This window comes from Nilaparvata lugens, chromosome 9 (genome assembly GCF_014356525.2).
Source record: "Nilaparvata lugens isolate BPH chromosome 9, ASM1435652v1, whole genome shotgun sequence".
NCBI classification, from domain to species: Eukaryota; Metazoa; Arthropoda; class Insecta; order Hemiptera; family Delphacidae; genus Nilaparvata; species Nilaparvata lugens.
The window spans coordinates 19,535,829-19,557,624 of NC_052512.1; the positions used below are offsets into that span (position 1 = coordinate 19,535,829).

General features: G+C 33.0%; 1 protein-coding gene across 2 annotated transcripts in view; it reads left to right on the plus strand.

The window, feature by feature from the left end:
- Nucleotides 1-21,796, plus strand: part of LOC111059816 — a 380,452-nt gene that overhangs the window by 297,139 nt on the left and 61,517 nt on the right. For both annotated transcript variants that reach the window (XM_039435597.1, XM_039435598.1), the window contains 4 exons: nucleotides 9,232-9,375; nucleotides 13,079-13,241; nucleotides 15,172-15,346; nucleotides 20,221-20,299. In XM_039435597.1, coding sequence (XP_039291531.1) covers nucleotides 9,232-9,375; nucleotides 13,079-13,241; nucleotides 15,172-15,346; nucleotides 20,221-20,299 — 561 coding nt within the window. The remainder of the gene's footprint in view (nucleotides 1-9,231; nucleotides 9,376-13,078; nucleotides 13,242-15,171; nucleotides 15,347-20,220; nucleotides 20,300-21,796) is intronic.

Sequence of the window (21,796 nt, forward strand, 5' to 3'; positions counted from 1 at the left end):
ATAAATAAATAACAATCTGCTATGGGAAACAAGCTATGTTTAACAACAATGTAAATTTAACACAACAAACTCAAAAAAGTTTTCTATAATTTATATGATGCGTGATGTCACTGTTGTGACGTCAAGATGGGTGGATTTGGCAGTAGTTGTTGGCTTCATCGACTTTCAGTATGAATATACAATGGGCCCTGTCTATTCTATAACTGGTCTAAGGTATGAAATCATATGTCCCATGAATAAAATTTGATCATTAATTATGACAAATCTAGAAGGATAATAATTAGAATTCTGGCTTCGAGGTGCATGATATTGATATGTTTAGAAACTATGTCCAAAATTTGGAGATTTAGATCAATCCCGTTTCTCCAGTATGCAATCCACAAGTTGACATGCTTTGATGCAAACAAACAAACAAAGGAACACAGAAACAAACACAACCCTACTCTCTCTCATTATATAGATGTAATATCATACAAACATTGTGAAGACACTTTGGATATATCAATATATATGTGCTTCACGTTGGTTGTAACATTTTGTGTGAAGTTGTTGTTAGGTACGCCAACAGTGATACTATTATCCCCAGTTTGTAAATAAATTTGCCAAAATTTAAGGCCGTTCATCCCGCAAATATACAGGAGTTCTGACCACAGCTCCAGCTCAGTGGTGCATAGATGCATGAATATTTTCACAATAATAAACCACCATAGGTTAAGGTAACTGATAGTTAACAGTTCTTACCGCTTCTCTCTTGAAGATATTGAAGAATACAAGTAAGGAAATCAAAAAGATAGTCAGTGACTGATTTACAGTAACCATATATCCAATCAAGAATAATAAAAATCAACTATTATTTTTCTGATGGAATAAAATAGAGAATGCATTTATTCGAATGCTAATTAATATATAACTATTATTCAACGAAAATCCTGAATAAATGCTGTACATCACCCCGAATACTTCTGCTACTGCAGACATTGACAACAGGGTTAACAGCTAGATAGAAATTCGATGAGAACTACTATCCAAAAATTAGTTGCCAGCCCGGGAATCGAGCCCGGTACCTCCCAAATGCCAGTCAGGAATGCTTACCCTTACACCAAACTGACAATCTCTGGATAGCAGCGCTCATTTTTGGATAGTAGTTCTCATCGAATTTCCATCTAGCTGTTAACCCTGTTGTCAATGTCTGCAGTAGCAGAAGTCTTCGGGGTGATGTACAGCATTTATTTAGGATTTTCGTTAAATAATAGTTATATATTATTTTTTTAATTGAGTTTCAAAATGCTCGTCATGAATACATGTTGTGTGCACTAATTTATCCTTTCAAAATTCCCTATTACTCAAATGACAGTTCCAGACGATCTCTGGATCCTTATATGATATATCAGTAAATATTTGCTGACTGAAGAATATGACTATCATCAAAGGATGATAAGTAATAGTTGCTCCAAATTAGATCAATTTTTAATGATTCATTAATTGAATATGCTGCACAATGAGAATGCTTGGTACCAAGACAGCTCAAACTGTATATCACGAGATGAATCAGGTAAAGAATGAAGATTTCTAACACTCTGTATGCTGTCAAAAAACACAAATATATTCCCATAAATTAATATATAAATATAATCAATGTAAATGAATTTTCCAATATCTCTTATATCACAGGAGTTGTTAGCATTTACAATACTGTTGGCTATAAAATATATACCGTAGACTAATTATTAATACTAATATATAAAGATTCAGGTCGATTCAAAATTCAGCCAATTGGAACCTGTTCAGACTATAGATTCAATAGATATATTTCAATCAATAATTAATAATTAACAAGAATAATCATTCAAATCTCAGCGATATTGATTCGTGTTAAGCACAGAAGGAAATAAGCCTCCCACAGATTCAAAATATATTTATGAAAAGAGTTCTTACTTAATATACTATAGTGTCTGACACGTTGCGAAATATTCAAACTTGATTATAAATTTTGTGGAGTACTTCATGGGGAATTACTATCGCCGCCAAGGTTAAGTCGACACACATATAACGAATCTCGTACTGAGTCCCCAGTATTGGGGTTAGGAATTTGAAAATGCGTGCGTGGACACTAAGTGAACACCAGACTGACTGAGTCACTACAAGATTCGATACAACCGTCTGAATCGCAGAGGCATGAACACTCGCTCACCCTTGATTCTTCTTATGACTGATTGTATAATGATAAAATTTGAGATGTAGTTTAGTGGTCGCTAAACACTGAGTACAGTGATCTTAAAACTATTACCTGTGATGAAACAGCATATAAAATCATACGGGTCGAGCAAAAACCCCGAAGTAGATAATCTAGGGGACTGCATCTCTAATAAGTTCCGAAGGATAAAGATAGGGTACTGAGGACCATTGATCGTTCGGAATATACTTTGAGAACAGAGTCTTGTCGGGCTTTATGCTCTATTGTAGGAAATTATATTATCTCCAGCTGCATCTGCCATACAGTTGAAAAATTCGCTCCCAAGCCGAAGTTGGTCACAGATAAAAGCTGATATATGAGCAGGTAAGGACAGAGAATAGATAATCTCGATCTGACCCCACACACTATATACACTTAGATCTGTTCCAATATCCAGGTTGAATCAATTATTTCAATGATCGTACTTGATCGGTTCTTGATAATATGGAACGTGTCAGACACAATAATTGACAGGCTAAAGAAATAATCAAACTCAAGAGACGAATTGACAAAGTGGGAATATGATATGATAAAATATGTATAATTTGACTGTGCAGATTTGAAGCTTGGATTACAGATTGAAAACAGTTTAACATCGACAAAATAACTAGAAATTTGCTTGTGATGGCGTGATACCATGCATGATCCAACAGACTTTATAATTGACAAATTTAACGGTTTTCTAAAAATAATGAAAACAAATTATAAAAGATTTTTATAATTACTCAAGGTCGCGGTTCTGGCAGGATGGTTAATCAACTACAAGTTATTATAAATTCTATACCAGTTAAAATCTAGGATCTTAACGATTAGGAATGCTTTCCAGCTTGCAACACCTGCAACACACAAATACAATAGACATCACAATCAATCACACAACAATAAGAGTAAAACTCCAACCCACCAACAATCAAGAAGACAACACCTAATCAGAAAAATAGTTTTAGAGAAAAGAAGAACATTAAACAGAATCTATCTACACCGCCATCACATTAGGCTGAAATTGAACACCAATAAAACTAAAAAGCAACTTTAAAAATTACCAACCTGATCAAGCCATCCGCCTCATACTACAGTCACCACGGAACAAACAGCCTAGTACCATCCGCCCACCTAAAAAACAGAAAAAAAACCTATGTCATCAACAGAGAATATTCGCAAATTAGAAATAAGATGGATTTAGTATTGAATGGGAAGAAAGAAAATAAACAAGATTTATTCAAAAAAATGTGCAGAAATAACCTCAGAATGTGTAATCGATGAGGAAATCGATTAGAATCAAAGCCTGTTGTGTCAAAATAAAGCAATATTGTTATAAATTATTGTAATGTCTTTTATTTAAAGTAAAATTATAAAAAAAATAAAAATGCAACCAAAAATATATTATTTATGTTAAATTGCACAAAAATTATGCATGTTATGAATGTTATCTAAATACATCTCCAAAAAAAAAATTAAGAGAATGAAATTCTTGTCCTTAAGTATGAAATTTATTATGATTGTATCAAAATATTATGGAATGTAATTCAAATCAACAAAGATAATTTTGAAAGCACAGCATTTGTAATCAGCATTAATAGAATCACATCAAGTTTAAACCTGCTTGTACAAAACCTACCAAGCATACAAAAGAATTGCTCGAATCAAGCAGTAGACAATTGTTAAGTCACCGAAGTTAATCATGTTCTCACCCAAATATATGTAAAAGCCCAGACAAAGAGTCGAAACCTGTAACACCTTGAATAATGGAAATCTATATTTGTTGCAAATATCCCTAGAATCCCAAGAGGATAATATGTTGAATTTTCTGTTATATTTGTTATAGTTGTGAGTCTGCTCATAAGCCACCCTTGAAAGGAAGTTTTGAATTTGTTCAATGAAGGATCCAAATAGACCGCATTAATCATATTCAGATCGTATCCAATGAATGGAACAATCAGTTTTTTTTTCTCATAGCCAACAGTGCACGATATATTATTTTAGTGTTAAATATGAAGTTTGTAGAAGTCAGGAGATAAAATGGTGTATTCATCACAATATCGGATTTTTCAAATAGTCATTGTTTCAACTTGTCTTCCAATAACCTATTTGAAATATCCTGGGGGCTTTTGTGTGATGATTCTTTTGAGTAAATCTCATGAAAGGAGAGAATTAACTGTAAAAATTATGATTACCCTTATAAAATAGAAGCTTTGCCAAACAAACAGTTAGTAATTAAATTTGAATTCCTGGAACAATCAATTGATGAATAATTCTATGGAATAATAGATAAATTGGCCTTAGATATTGGCTCACAGATAAAAAATAAAAATATCAAATAAAATTTCACTAATAGGTCTTTGGTAACTTTTTAACAAGGTCTTATAGGTGAGGATTTTAAAAGGGAAGTGCGCTGCCTTCTTCTAAGCTTTTGGCTAGAACCTCTTTCTAGGAATCTCTGTGTAATAAATTTGCATGGAAACTTGCCATTGGTAGAATGACTATGACATAGGCATGACGTCAGTGGCAAGCAGTACAATATAATTCCTTTGATTACAATAATAACTTAATTTGTATGATTTTGTAAATTTTTTAATTCTCTATATAAAGTTCCCCTTTACAGTGTACATGCACTAGCATATATGATAAGGCAAGTTTGCTGGCTGATAACAGATTAATATATGATGCTTTCAAACAATCGTCCCTTTTGGTGCCATTTCTATGACACATGATTGGCTTAGACTTGCCAAAGAGATTCATTCACCATGTGACTCAGTTGAAACAATAATTTATAATTTAATATTTCTATAGAATTCTTATTATATTTGAAACTGTTATAATTGATTTTGCTGCTCTTATCGATGATACAATTTTCATGCTATGACCTTGTTTGTTACTACAACATTCAACATTATAATGTAATTTTGTGAGTAATGAGTAATTTTAACAATAAAACATTTTATTTTCCTATTGAAATTCTTTATCCTTCTTCAATAGTTCTCAATTTTAGAAATGATATTATAGCTTGCAGTAAAATCCTGGCATTACATTGATAATATTGAATCAGTCAGCTGTGTCTGAGCTGTTACAAAACATCTGATCAATTGTAAACAAAAGTGTAACCTCCAAAAGTTTAATGAGCAATTTATAAATGATTTGTACTCAATTGGCAAAATAATTATAATTGTTATCAAATATTTCTTTGAAAAGATGTATAGTACAGAACGGTACTCTTATCTTATACTCAGCTGTTGATAAGTGAGCCTTATCACTCGGGTACTAACTGTTTGTTTAGCAAACCTTCTATTCTATGAGTGTAATTATAATTTTTACAGTTAATTCTCTCCTTTCATGAGATTCACTCAAAAGAATTATCACAATTGATATAGCACTTTTGAATAATCATTCAATTCACTAAAAGGCCTTATTTACTTACTTTCCTTTACTTTATCCGGCTCTACAGTCCTGGGTGGACTTTGGCCTCCTCAACACAGCATCTCCATTCGTCTCTATTCTGAGCACTTCATCGCCAGTTTGCCACGCCCAGCACCCGGAGGTCTCCAATCACGTCATTCAGCCATCTTGTCTGTGGTAGACCTCTCTTTCGCATCCCAAGCATTCTTTCTTCCAGGAGTCTTGATGGTACCCTTTCGTCACTCATTCTGGCTGAATGTCCAAGCCATTCAATCCTTCTGGCCTTTATGAAACGCACCATATTTCCTGCTCCAATGGCCTGGTCTATCTCAACATTGAATCTGGCTCTCCACACTCCTCCGTCACATATTGGTCCCCAGATTCATCTGTATATTTTTCTTTCAAATGACCTTTATGCTTTTTCATCTTTGTTCAAGATAGTCCATGTTTCGGCCCCATAGGTTACAACTGGTCTCACTAGCATCATGAACATTTTCACCTTTGTTTTTCTGGATATGAGCCTGATTTTAAATATTTTCTGATTAGCAAAGTATGCTCTGTTGCCCATCATTATCCGATTGTGTATTTCTTGACTGGTCTTATTGTCTGCTGTCAGGGTTACCCCAAGGTATTTGAACTCTCTGACGCCTTCTATAACACAGTCATCGGCTATTTCCAGATTACATACTTGCCTTCTTGCTTGATTTGCAGACATATTCTCATATATTTAGTTTTATTTATGTTCACTTCAAGACCCATCTCTCTTGCCTCTTCCCTCATTTTGCTAAACATTTATTTGAGGCTATTTTGATTTCTTGAGACTAGGACAACATCATCTGCATAAGCTAATACTTGGTTTGTTCTGTTGATTATAGTTCCGCTTGTGCCGAGTTTCTGGAGCACCATCTCTAGAACCAAATTGAATAGTGTTGCAGAGAGAGCATCGCCTTGTCTAACACCAGTAGTAACACTGAACATTCGGCTAGTTTTGTTACCTAAAAAGGCCTTATTTAATGAGCTCATTAAACTTATCACTCACTTAAATGATGTTTACTAAAGTTCTCATAGAATAAATCAATCATGTCCAATAATTAATTAGCCGAATCCTTTTGACTCTGCTGGGCTTAGGTATAGTCTAGGCTGCTTATAATTTCCAATCAGTATTAGTTATGAATGGGAATATTCACAATTAGAAATTCTTCAACATCCACTAAGTTCACAAACAATCAAACAATAATTACAAATACTTGAACATTTAAAAAGGGACTAGCTTGATGCTTTTTTTTAATATTTGAAAAAGAACCCTATCCTCATGTGGTGCCATATTGGTCAAGGTCACAAGCCAGAGAGAGATCTTCCCAGAAACATTTTCATCTCTTCCTCTAAAATTTGTAAGCACTCATCTGATTGGTTTTCAAGTCTTTGTAAGATGTGATATGATTGGATATTTGAGATTCAGGGTTTCCTCAGCTTCTTGTTACACAATAAATGAATAAGTTCATGCTTAAATAAATTACATAATAGACAGCAAGAATTCCAATTGAATGAATCTTAATATATACTAATGTAATAATAAATAAATTTATTTTTTATGTGAGCTCTGTACACTCATGTTCTTTTTATATCCTCTAGATACTGATAAATATTCAAAGTAATATAATAATCACTACTTTTCAATTATATAAACCTTCTTCTAACATATAATACTCTTATACAATTACAAAAATCTGATGTGGCACACTCACACAACTTCCCTTGCCATTATGAAAATTTATCACCTGATGCTAGTGTTTCTGTGCATCTCAAGTTTACTATTCAAAGATCTGAGCCAGCTGGTGTCAGGACAATAACGCTGGAGACATACAAGGTCTGCTATCTTTCCATAGTGAATCATTTAATAGAATCAAACCATTGCCAACAGTTTGGGATTGGATAATCACTTTTTCTCGAATTTCGTGCTTATTTCAATATTAGGTGGAAATGTTACTGAACATTAATTGTAGAAATTTTCATGCTCGATCTTTTTCACTTGAAAATTTCTGTCTAAATTGTATTTATGAAGCCTGATAATTGGGAATCTAAAAACACACACACACACACACACACAACACACACACACACACACACACACCACACACACACACACACACACACACACACACACACACACCACACACACACCACACACACACACAGACACACACACACACACACACACACACACACACCACACCACACACACACACACACACACACACACCCACACACACACACACACACACACACAACACACACACACCACACACACACACACACCACACACACACACACACACCACACACACACACACACACACACACACACACACACAACACACACACACACACACCACACACACACACCACACACACACACACCACACACACACACCACACACACACACACACACACACACACCACACACACACACACACACACACACACACACACACACACACACACACACACACACACACACACACCACACACACACACACACAACACACACACACACCACACACACACACACACACACACACACACACACACACACACAGAATTTAGAAACTTGGGTACCTTATTTTTATTGGAAAGCAATACTTTTCTTACCTATGGTAATAGGGCAAGGAAAGTAGAAATAAAATATATTAATTTCATAATAGTTGGATGGTCGGTCAGCTGATTTGCCCGAGCAATAAATCAAATATGTTGTTGGCTGATCTGAGGTCATGTGACCTGCTAAATCATAAAAAAAATAACCAACCTCATAACATATAGAAATTTTTGGATCCGCCAATAAACAAATTAAGTAATTTTATAATCTAATTCTGCAAAAGAATTCGAACTAGTGCATAATTATATCTTTCCATTGTTCTCTTATCGCTTTATCAATAGTACGACTACTTCCTATCAAAAAGAAGACTCAATTTTATCAGAATGTTACTTCGACTAGGCTGACTTTTTTTCAGTTCCATAATTCTATTGAAGATGGGTTGTTGTTTTGAATTATTTTATTGTATGTCAAACGTGACGTCACAACATATATTTCATGAGTTGATCGAATTTCTGGTTGAGGTATTGAATTCAGTTGACTCAATAACAGACAACTCTATTATGTTTTCCCATCTGAGCTTACACCTTCTAACCTATATCAAATTAAAGTTTTTTAAAATAGAGATGATTCCAATGTTATTCAAATGAAGTTACTTTCACGCCTTATGGAGTTTTTCTGTTTTTTCGTCCTGATAGCAAAAAAGTGACACTTTAGTATTATGTTGCAAGGAGTTGAGTAAGCACTTTAGACAGTTTAGGTGGAGGAAATGCTTTTTCTCCATAAGTAAGGGAAATTGTTGCCCTCGGCTTCGCCTCGGGTTTTAAAATTTTCCCCTCAGTGAGGAAAAGTGGTACTTTTCACTCTACTCTAGATATACAAATAACTATTTCTCCCTCAGGGAAATTTTTGCCCTTGGCTTCGCCTCGAGCATCAAACTTTCCCCTCAGGGAGAAAAAGCTGTATTTTTCACTCTATATATTATAGAAATAAATATTTATGAATGATTTTGCAGGGAGTTTAGGAAAGATACAGATGCCTACCAATTGGATTCATTGCCTATGATGAAATTCTTCACTGGTAATCCGCCAAAAAAGGGCATTGTCTTACAAATTGGCTCAGCATGGAAGGATGAAGTTCAAGTGACTGAAGATATGGTGTGAGTAGTAATCTCACATGTAAAAACCAACAAAACAGTTCCCTCGCTCCCCATCTTCTTTGTTCCCATTTCAGCCAGTCTTTCAATCAATGAAATATGAGATCTGTGTTTATATTATTGTTACACACCTATTAGCCCATAAATGAAACTTGGACAAGGCCCCACATTACAGCGAATCATGCAGACAGCTTGCAATATGAACTGCAGGAGAAGAAGTCAAAGTTCTCTAAAAAATCGTCACTAAAAAATAAACATATTCTCGAATCACAAATTAATTAGGAAGTTGCAGAAATGGGAGGAATAATACTAAAATAATAATGCATCTGGTTGGTTGGTTGTTTGATAGAATTTATGGAGTGTTCAAATCCAAGAAGTAGTCTATCGAAAATAACTTTGGAGAAGGATATTTCAAGTGCAGAATAATGAAGGTACTCAGCCGTTCCAATCCCCATCAAACTATTCCCATGCCTTCTACTTCATAGTCCAGGCAATGAATGCTCAAAAAAGACTGAAGAAGGAGAAGTTTGGAAGACAATTTTTGACCCTGCAGTTCTGTTTTGGGTAGTAAGGAGGTAAACATATCAAAAGTCCTCACTCCTATCCCCTGTGCTAAGATGGTGGGGGTGGTTCAGGTCAGGTTATTATAATATAATATGATATATAATAAAATACATGATATAATAATAATAATATTATGTTCGCCTCCTTACTACCCTAAACAGAACTTCGGGGTCTAAAATTATCTTCAAAAGTCACTTGGTCATCCATATTTAACTAATGTTATCAATTCAATTCAAGTCTAAGTTATTATTCTTTTCTTCAATTTTTTATATCATTTTTCTACTCTCACTTACATATTTGGTGGAGGTTCTCCCTCTGGCTTGCAAAAACTTTTCCTTCAATAACCCTTAGTTGACTGGAATATTAGTCAAAATAGTCGTATGGAGACTGGAACGGCTTATTCCCCTTCTCGCCCCCTCAATCACTAGGCTATAATGATAGACATTGCGAATCCTTCAGATGTATTATAAAAATATTTATTCTCATTAATCAGCTGTGATCAACTCTTATTATTTGACAACCGTGAACTCATCTGTTATAGTTCCCATTGGGCATTTTCATGTGGTTGACTATATTTTATTCACTTCAATTTTTCTTTCCATTATATTTCATCCAGTAATTTGTCCTTTCAAGCTTCCCTATCTAAACTTGAATTGAAGAAAAAAACACTTTTGGAGTGAAAGGCACTTACTTTTGTAGTGACGATCGTTTCAACCTGTTGTTGGTCATCATCAGACTCAGATGCCAAGGTTATCTGTGGTCGCTATCTGTGGTAGTTCTGTGAACAGTAGACCTCACGCAGTATTCTCATCTACAAGTACCAGATGTCAACCGTTTTAAATGTTAATAAACTCAGTTCACGTTTGAATTTGTATTTCATATGATATAAATCATCCAGTTCCGTGATGATCTTTCTATCTGATGAAAATTAATTTTTTAGAATCAGAAATATTATAGTTTCTCCAGCATTATTTAGTTCATTTGTTCATTTTTATTCACCTATTAAACTAGTTTTTTCAAATGTGAGAATATTGATACTGATGGGCACACATAATAATACCATGACTGCAAAACATAATATTGAAACCAAGACCTTAAAGCTGCGATTAGACCAAAGTTATTAACAAAATGTCAATAACTCAATCCTTATAGATTATATTGGATTGAACATGAATTATCATACCCGTGATGAAGATGTGTGTTTGTCAACTTCCGTTCAATCTGATAGAACCTATAAGGATTAAGTTATTAGGATTTTGTTAATAACTTTGGTGTGAACCCAGCTTGAAGATGCATACCTCTTTAAGGTCTTTGAAACTATAGACCATAATACAGATACAGTAGTAGACTGGCTTCTTCACACATCCTTGTAATCACTTGTCAGGTGATTTATGATGAATAATTCTATAGTCTGGTTTTTACTCTAACATTGGCGAATGAAGGAGGCTCCTTTTCCCTTTTATATTGTCCTTGAAATGCAAAATTTCCAAAAACCTTGTATATACGTCGACGCGCAATTTTAAAAGGAACATACCTGTCAAATTTCATGAAAATATATTACCGCGTTTTGCTGTAAATGCGCAACATATAAGCATTTAAACATTTAAACATTTGAACATTTAAACATTAAACATTTAAACATTTAACATTAAACATTTAAACATTAAACATTTAACATTTAAACATTTAAACATTTAAACATTTAAACATTTAAACATTAAACATTTAAACATTAAACATTAAACATTAAACATTTAAACATTAAACATTTAAACATTAAACATTTAACATTTAAACATTAAACATTTAAACATTTAAACATTTAAACATTAAACATTTAAACATTTAACATTTAAACATTTAAATATTTAAACTTTAAACATTAAACATTTAAACATTAAACATTTAAACATTAAACATTTAACATTTAAACATTTACATTTAAACATTTACATTTAAACATTTAAACATTTAAACATTAAACATTTAAACATTTAAACATTAAACATTTAAACATTTAAACATTTAAACATTAAACATTTAAACATTTAAACATTTAAACATTTAAACATTTAAACATTAAACATTTAAACATTTAAACATTTAACATTAAACATTTAAACATTTAAACATTTAACATTTAAACATTTAAACATTTAAACATTTACATTTAAACATTTAACATTTAAACATTTAAACTTTAAACATTTAAACATTTAACATTTAAACATTAAACATTAAACATTTAAACATTTAAACATTTAAACATTTAAACATTTAAACATTTAAACATTTAAACATTTAAACATTTAAACATTTAAACATTTAAACATTTAACATTTAAACATTTAAACATTTAAACATTTAAACATTTAAACATTTAAACATTTAAACATTTAAACATTTAAACATTTAAACATTAAACATTTAAACATTTAAACATTTAAACATTAAACATTTAAACATTTAAACATTAAACATTTAAACATTTAAACATTTAAACATTTAAACATTTAAACATTTAAACATTTAAACATTTAAACATTTAAACATTTAACATTAAACATTTAAACATTTAAACATTTAAACATTTAAACATTTAAACATTTAAACATTTAACATTAAACATTTAAACATTTAAACATTTAAACATTTAAACATTTAACATTTAAACATTTACATTTAAACATTTAACATTTAAACATTTAAAATTTAAACATTTAAACATTTAAACATTTAAACATTTAAACATTTAAACATTAACATTTAAACATTAAACATTTAAACATTTAAACATTTAAACATTTAACATTTAAACATTAAACATTTAAACATTCAAACATTTAAACATTTAAACATTTAAACATTTAAACATTTAAACATTTAAACATTTAAACATTTAAACATTTAAACATTTAAACATTTAACATTTAAACATTTAAACATTTAAATATTTAAACATTTAAACATTTAAACATTTGAACATTTAAACATTTAAACATTTAAACATTAAGAGAAATGCCAAACCGTCGACTTGAATCTTGGACCTCACTTCATTCGCTCAATAATGTAGGTTATATTAAGGTTGATATTATTTTGGTACAAAAACTTGAACTTACATTTTGTATGTTTTCTTTCAAAGGATCTGCAAACAATTCTTCCCACAGGAGAAAAATGAACATTACAATATCCAAGTTTATAGTATCAAACTCTTTGCAACGGAAAAATGGAATCAATTCGATTTTTGGCAGATGGATATATTTCAAGGTCAAACACAGGATGTTTGGGTCTGCATGAGAAATGATGTGAGACTTTCATATTTGTTCCATTATTTCATTCAATCGAATCAAAATTTTTTATTTGCAATTCAAACAATTGAGGGTCTGGTCAAACCCAAAGGTTTTTTGGCGGGTGCCCAGTTACAAAAAAAAACGAGTTACAAAAGATGAGTAAACTTAGACTTTGGATTATAAGTGTTATTATTCATGTCTTAGATTATAACTTGGACTTTGGATTATAAGTGTTATTATTCATGTCTTAGATTATAACTTGGACTTTGAATTATGAGTGTTATAATTCATTTTTCAATTGATTTGTTAATAATAACCATCCCAGCAGGTTTATAGAACTATATTATGATTGGACCATGATGCTAACATTTAACAACTGCACAGTCAATCAATCACCCATTACGCTAACATTTGACAATCAATCACATATTATGCTATCACTCGACAACCAATCCCCCATTAAGCTATCACTTGACAACCCATTATGCAATCACTTGACAACCAATCCCCTATTAAGCTATCACTTGACAACCAATCACCCATTATGCTATCACTTGCCAACCAATCACACATTATGCTATCACTTGTCAACCAATAACCCATTATGCTATCACTTGACAATCAATCACATATTATGCTATCACTTGACAACCAATCACCTATTATGCTATGACTTGACAACCAATCACCCATTATGCTTTAAAGTGTGTAGTAATATCTAAGTCTTAACTGGATGGAATGAATGAACTGTGTGAATGTCTGTTTGTATGAGGTACACAATGGGGAGAGATGATGTCGCTCTTCCTACAATCCATGCAGCAAAAAATGTTATTCTAATCAGAATTGATTTCAAGGGGGATAGGACATTATTATATTGACAGAAACTTGACTAACTTCAAATATTCTATATTGTTCTCAATATTTCTGGATATACAACAATGTATAAGTATTCTTAACAAAACAAATGTGATGATGCATGCATGTACATGAAGGACAGTATATGATTTAATAAAGTCTCTCTCAATATTTCTAATTTTCATGTGATGAGTGCTGACTTAGAAATAGATTATTCCACTTTGAGGGTGATTGCAGTTTATAGGTTACCTAGTAATTATAACATTAATTATTTCCCTAATTTAAAATTAGTCACACTCCTAATGGAATAAATGTATGTGTGGCTGAATACATAAATATTTACTTATAATCTAAATCTGACTCTTACCGCTTAAGGCTGGGCAAAGGCTAAAAATAGACTTTCTACTGGTGATATTTTTCAAAGTTTTCCGATTTGTATATCATCAGGCTATCAAAATGAAAAAGTTTTCTCGAGGAAACATTTTTTTCTGATCATTACTTTTTGAGATATGAGCGCCTGAAGTTTAAATTTTTAGGACAGAACATTTCAAATTCGGTAAGAGATAAATCCATGAGATTTAGAGGATAGATTCTTCATGATATTGTTGATATAGTAAAAAAAATTCTGAAAATATCAATTTTTAAGATAGCTATTCAATTTACTGGAAAAAAAAACAAAAATTACCTTTAGTTGAGTTATTATTGGTAAATTGAACAGCTTTTTCAGAGATTGATATTTTCAGAGAATGTTTTACTAGATCAACAATACCATGAAGAATACATCCTCTGAATATCATGGACTTATATCTTACCGAGTTTGATGTTCTGGAAAAAAATGTTTACCTGAGAAAACTTTTTCTTTTTAATAGCTTGATGATATATTAATCGGAAAACTTTGAAAAATATCACGAGTAGAAAGTTTATTTTTAGCCTTTGCACAGCCTCAACTAACTTGACTAACATCTAATTCTATCAATTCATATTGGCATTGGAGTTCCAAGGCTGTGGACTGCTTATCAGTAAGTTTTAATTAGTAGAGTCAAAACCTATAGGGCCTCTATAAACAATATTTTTTTGTATGTTTTCACAGAAGGAAATATTCTATAGAGTGGTAAACTACATGGTATTACGGGATGAAATTTTAGAAATATACCATACTGAAGGCATACATATTGGTTATCTCGATCTCCCAGATGGTAGTAGAAATGTGGAGGTGCGTGAAACGAAGTTCATTCATCTGGATTACTTCCATGTTTTGAAATATGGTGAGTTTGAACAATTCCTCACAAAACATTTTGTGAATTCTGAGTTCACTGAGTTCACTTGAGTTCACTCCTTCCACAGTTCATAGCATAGACAGAGAGGGTCATCCTGCGCACATTTGGTTGCGCCATGTCATTTTGCTTCACGTTCTTGTGATGAACACATCTTCAAAATCACATAAACCAATATATCTGCTGAACAGTAAACGATTTTGGCACAATGCCATGCAATAGCTGGAGCAGAGTGTTGGCACGATGCGTTAGAATGCTTCTAGGTAGTGGGAGTGATTAGTGGAGGATGGAGCATCAGACCTCTCCATCTTTGAGAAAGAAAGTATTAAAAGTGATATCCCACGGACTTTAAATCCACTGATAGAGTGAAATCCACTTTATGAAATCAGCACCTGATTGGTTCGCTCTACTTGTCTGTCTTCCCAACCGCGGCACTATTGCCAAATCTCTACTCGTCAGTCTTTCCTACCGTCGCACTGTTGCTAAATTGCTTGTAAACCATGGAGAAACCTAATGAACTACTGAAATATTATAATAGATTTGGAGAATGTTCTATTGATTGGTTGATTTATTGGTTGCCATGCCAAAATTGTAGCGTGCTATAAATTCTCGGCTCTAAATTTATTGTCTAAATTTAATATTTTCTAAATTTGGCTTAGTGGTTTTGTGTTTTGTTTCTGTTTTGTATATGCTTGAACTTTTCAACATGAAAATGAACTTTATTTCAAAGTGGAAAGTGTAAATTAAAGTATTGTGCTTACTATAACCTTAGTGTCCGGTTTTCTCATTAGGGAACTTTGGACTTTATACGGCGAGGTAGAACTACCCTTGGGTCTCCCCACCATTCAAAGCCATACGCTAATAATAATGTTTTATCGAATCATTAAAAAGTATGTATACTATCTCAACGAATAAAGTATTTTTACATAAATATGGAATATTCTTGAGATAGGCCAAGTATTGATTATTATTAACTAGATATCCTCATATTATATACCAGGATAACTCAAGAACAGAAATTGAATGAAAATTCTTTAAAGTTGATAATCTCGAATGCATATAGTGACTTTACCAATAGGTGCCAATTGCAAATGGATGGAAACATAAAAGGTTTCTGGAAATTTGTGAATTCCAAAAGGACAACCTGTTTCTCTGAAAAGGTAATGAAATGGGGGGATGCCACATATACAGGAATGAATATATCCAATGGATTTGTTGATTCTTTTCATCAGTTTACAGAGAGCTGATTCTGCAAGCATGAAAATTGATGATACAGCTACTGATAATTTGCATCACCCCTCTATAAGTCTTGAAGATGTACTAAATGCAATAAATAAAGTGAGCCCATCGGGATCTGGGGGCCCTGATTGGGGACCAGCATTCATTATGAAGGGCTGCTCTAACATACTTGCTGAACCTTTGAAATTTCTTTCTAACCTCTCCCTTAAATCTAATAGATTTAGGGACTCCCTTAGTCCAGTCAAATGGTCGTTTTTCATGAAACAGCCCCGAAAGAATTTTTCTCGACGGTTCTATATGTATTTTGGGGCGCTGAATTCGAATCTGAAATTGGCTGACACGCCAGAGGTCGGCTTCACCCCCAAAACCCCCAAAAACCCCAAAAATTTCGGACTTTTTTCAGTTTTCCCATTTTATCTCGTGAACCTTGTGTTTCTCAAGTAAAATCATCCTCGATACAATTAGGAAAAATAAAATGTCCAATAAATTGAGTCGTTGCGCGGGAATCTACCATTTTTGATTCTGGAGCTACAAATTTTCAAAAAAGGGGTATTTTTAAGGGGTTTTCAAAATTATGCAATCCTACCAATTCTACCCTATACAACATGAATACTTTTCTAGAATAGATAAAAAACCACACATCAAGTGAAAGAACAATTCATTATGAACAGGAATCCTTAAGAATTTTCGAATTTAGTAGTGGTAGGAGGGGGAATATACCCAAAAATAGAGAATCATGTCCTACAGCAAAAATACAAATTTTTCATCATAATACCTTTTCAAGGCCTTTCTAACAAAAAAATACATATTTCGGCTGAAATCATCTTACGCGGGTTATTTCTATGAGAATCACCCATTAGAAACATTCAATTTCAGTATTTCCTAGTGGGGGGTACATCATAAGGATACATCAAGGATCAAAACTTTAAAAACCTATAACTTTTGATAGAATGATCAGATCTCCTCGTACTACAGCCCATTCTTCTCAGCCCGTCAAGGCGGTTCAAAATCATGTATCCTAATTGAAATTTGAACAAAAATTGAAAAAATCAACTTTTAGTGTATTTTAGCACCTATTTAAAAACACAAGAAAATGGCCACTCTCTATATTCAAAACTGTATATCTCGGTAACCCGAAATGATAAAAAAGGTACTTGGTCTTGATTTGGAGAACAGAATTTTGAAAACCCCTTAAAAATACCCCTTTTTTGAAAATTTGTAGCTCCGGAATCGAAAATAGTAGAATCCCGCGCAATGACTCAACTTATTGGACATTTTATTTTCCCTAATTGTATCGAGAATGATTTTTCTTGAGAAACACATGGTTTACGAGATAAAATGGGAAAATTGAAAAAAGTCCGAAATTTTAGGGGTTTTTGGAGGTTTTGGGGGTGAAGCCGCCCTCTGGCGTGTCAGCCAATATCAGATTCGAATTCAGCGCCCCAAAATACATATAGAACCGTAGAGAAAAATTCTTTCGGGGCTGTTTCCTGAAAAACGACCATTTGACTGGACTACTGATAAGTGGAAGGTATCTAGAATTGTTCCAATCTTCAAGTCTGGTAATAGAAGTCTTGTCAATAATTATTATCCTCCTATTTGTATATTGAACTTTTCTGTCAAAGTATTCGAAATAATTCTCTACAATTACATATTTAGTCATGTTTGGAATAGAATAAGTGACTTTCAGCATGGATTTGTTCAAGGTGGATCAACCACCACCGACTTGGTTGAATTTACTCAGAGAGTCTCGTCGATTTTAGATGCTGGTGGTAGGGTTGATGTCGTTTACACTGACCTGTCAAAGGCATTCGACATTTACTCCGTGAATCATTCCATTCTGTTAAAGAAACTATCCCTATTCGGTTTTAGCATGTCCCTACTCTCCTTTTTCGAGACTTACCTTGTTGGGAGAAGGCAGTATGTACAGATGCTGAATTACCGGTCACGCTGTTTCGTGAATACTTCTGGGGTACCTCAGGGATCGAACTTGGCACCATTGCTTCTCCTGTTATTCATTAATGATTTGCCTAATGTCATAAATCACTCTAATGTTCTACTGTAGGTCTATGACGTGAAGATGTTCAGAAGAATAAGTGATGTTGTTGATTGTGAGCTCTTGCAGAGTGCTCACACAGATGCTCACACAGATGGTCTGTGTGGGTTTTGCTTGGCAAATGGATTGGATGTGAATGTGAAAAAGTGCGATGTCATGAGGATCACCTGTAAGAGGAACATTACATTGAACAGTGCTCCGTATCATATTAATGGTATAATTATCAAAGAAGTAGTTAATTTCAAAGACTTAGGAGTTGTTATCGATCACAAGCTCAATTTCTCTCTGCATGTTGAAAGGGTTGTGAATAAGGCATATCAGCAGCTTGGTTTTATCATCAGAACATGCTCACATTTCAACAGCATACGGACACTGTGCTATCTGATGTTTGAGACACTTATTTGTAGCATTCTGAAATATGGTTGTGTGGTTTGGAACCCATACTAGAATTCACTGATACATTCTTTGGAAGGTGTTCAAAACATTCATTGATGTTCGATGTGGAATCATCAAGATTGTGACGTGATTTTAGTATGCTTTCGTTCGTTTTTAATGTATTCAACGGCAGAATCAGCTCGATGTTTTTGCTTTCCCAGTTAAATGTATACATTTCTGCAGTGCCTTGACGTTCCAGTTTTAGATTATTTATACCTTATTGAACATTTTCAATCATCAGAATTCTCCCAGGTATAGATCATCATTCATTTTCAATTGCTTCTTGGATCATCTTGACTTGTCATTCGGTTACAGTCGCTTCCATAGGGATTGTAGGTGACTTCTACGAGTGTGACTGTCAAGTGTTTTAATGTGTCTCTTGTCTGTTGAGCTGATGTTGTATGTTTGTTGAATCCACTTTTGCACTAGTCCTCGAGGGTATGATTAGTACTGATTCTGTTTTCTTATTCTTTATTAAATAAAACAACACAATAAATTACAATAGTTCATTATACATAATAAGAGTACAAAAAATATATATTTTTAAAATAAAATTTGTTCAATTCTTTTTTTTTCTATTACTTTTTCTCTTCTTTCATTGTAATTCTTCAATATATATTTTTTGTACTCTTATTATGTATAATGAACTATTGTAATTTATTGTGTTGTTATGAGAGCAATTTTTGGGAGAAATCCTGTATGCTTCCATGTTTTTCTTGAATAAATAAATAACTCAAAAACAGAAATTGAATAAAAATTCTCCAGTACCATTATCCATTGTTCACTACATGTTTAAATAATTGATCATAGCCTTTTTCAAGTGCAAAAAACTTGTTTTCAATAATTTCAACATACTTCAGAGTTTTTATTTCATTCCAATAATATTATAAGAATGTTCATTTTCAAAGAACACCAACTTTGCGGAGATAGAAAAGAATTGCACTACCCGCTTTGTTGAATGATAGACAAGGATAGCAACACAAATGTTAATCAAACTTGCATTATAATAATGTAATCCGTGAGCACTCCCATAAGATTTAGCTGTATTCTTTTGTTTCATGACTGGGCAAAATTAATTGAATCACACACCTGAAGAAAACTGTTGTTTAATATTAGAATATTGTTATTTTCACAGAGGGTGAGCTGCAGTTTGTTTCAGAACAACAAAATTCAGTCGAAAGATTCTTTCCTCTGGACTACACAGCAACATTTCCGTAAGCATTTATTTAAATGGATTTCTAGCAGGTAACCCATGCTCCGCAAGGGTCTATTTAAAAACTTGTTAAACTGAAAGCTTGACCGAGTGGAATCTTGTAAAGTTTTAAATAGGTCTTGAACCATCTTCGGTTAAATTAAGAAACTATATGCAAAATTTCAACTGAAAGCTTGACCGAGTGGAATCTTGTAAAGTTTTAAATAGGTCTTGAACCATCTTCGGTTAAATTAAGAAACTATATGCAAAATTTCAAGTTAATCAGTCCAGTGGTTTAGATGTGATGATGCGTCAAATGTAATTTTCCTACAGATACCTTGAAAAGTGAGCATTTCTGCACTGATTGCAGGCCCCAAAGAATCACTTTTCTGCTCTAGTGCGCAAAGTACTACTTTGCATACTCCAGATTTGCAGCATGACAATGCAAAATAGCTAGTAGGATATATGGAGTACCAGTGCAGGAAAATCAAAATGAAGTTGGTAATACTGAATGTGGTAAAGTGAGGTGCACATTAAAATAACAGTGGAGAACGGCGTTGCTTTGCCATTATGTGCCTTGGTTATAATCATTTTAATGCTTACATGAGACAAACCTCCTTTGAGCAGTCAGATAAATTCTCAATTGAATTACTAATCATTATAATTCAATTTTTATTATTAAATTTCAAATAAATTAAGGTTTTTATTAATGATGAAACTACACAGAGAAACAATTGATGGATTTCAGGGAATTTTACCCATAATTACCCACTTTCCATATTCAATGGTAACTGTGGGAAAAATTTAATGTGGAATACGTGCACAAAGTTTGTTTGCTGCACTCAAGAAACTATTATTACGCACTACGGCTCGTGCGTAAACGTTTCTTTCGGTGCAGCAAACTGTCACTTTGCGCACTAGTTGCACAAATAACTATTCCTCATCCCGTAAGTGCATGAGCCAGTTCTTTCCTTTATTATAGTATAGATAAGTTCTTCAACTTCATACTAACCTAATTAAGTGACAGAGCACAAATTTTGTTTGGAAACCTTTCTCAACTTAATGCCAACCTGACAAAATTGGACTGGCTATTCATTCAGTTGCCAATTCTTAAACCATCTGTTTCGAAGAGGCAGTAGTCTCTCCAGATCATAGTTTTATATTAACATAAATATCGGGTCAATGAGCTCCTCTCGTTATTTATTCATTGATGAACTAAACACAATTCTTTGAATGGTTATAGATTTAGCCGTGAATATAAGACGAACTCTGTCTATTATTGCAGATAAATTTACTAACGATGCTGTTGTTAATTTAATTCCTGACATTGTTCAAATAAATTGGACTCGACTATCTTCAACAACAATGAACTTTTGTATGATGGGGACGCTATTTCGAAAATAACGAACTGGTCAAACTGCTCGAACTCGAAAAAAACAACAAGGGAAGCACTCGAAGACTTTTCATTCAATGAAAGAAAGCCGATGAGAAATCACTACTTTTAAAAGCTCGCCTAGAA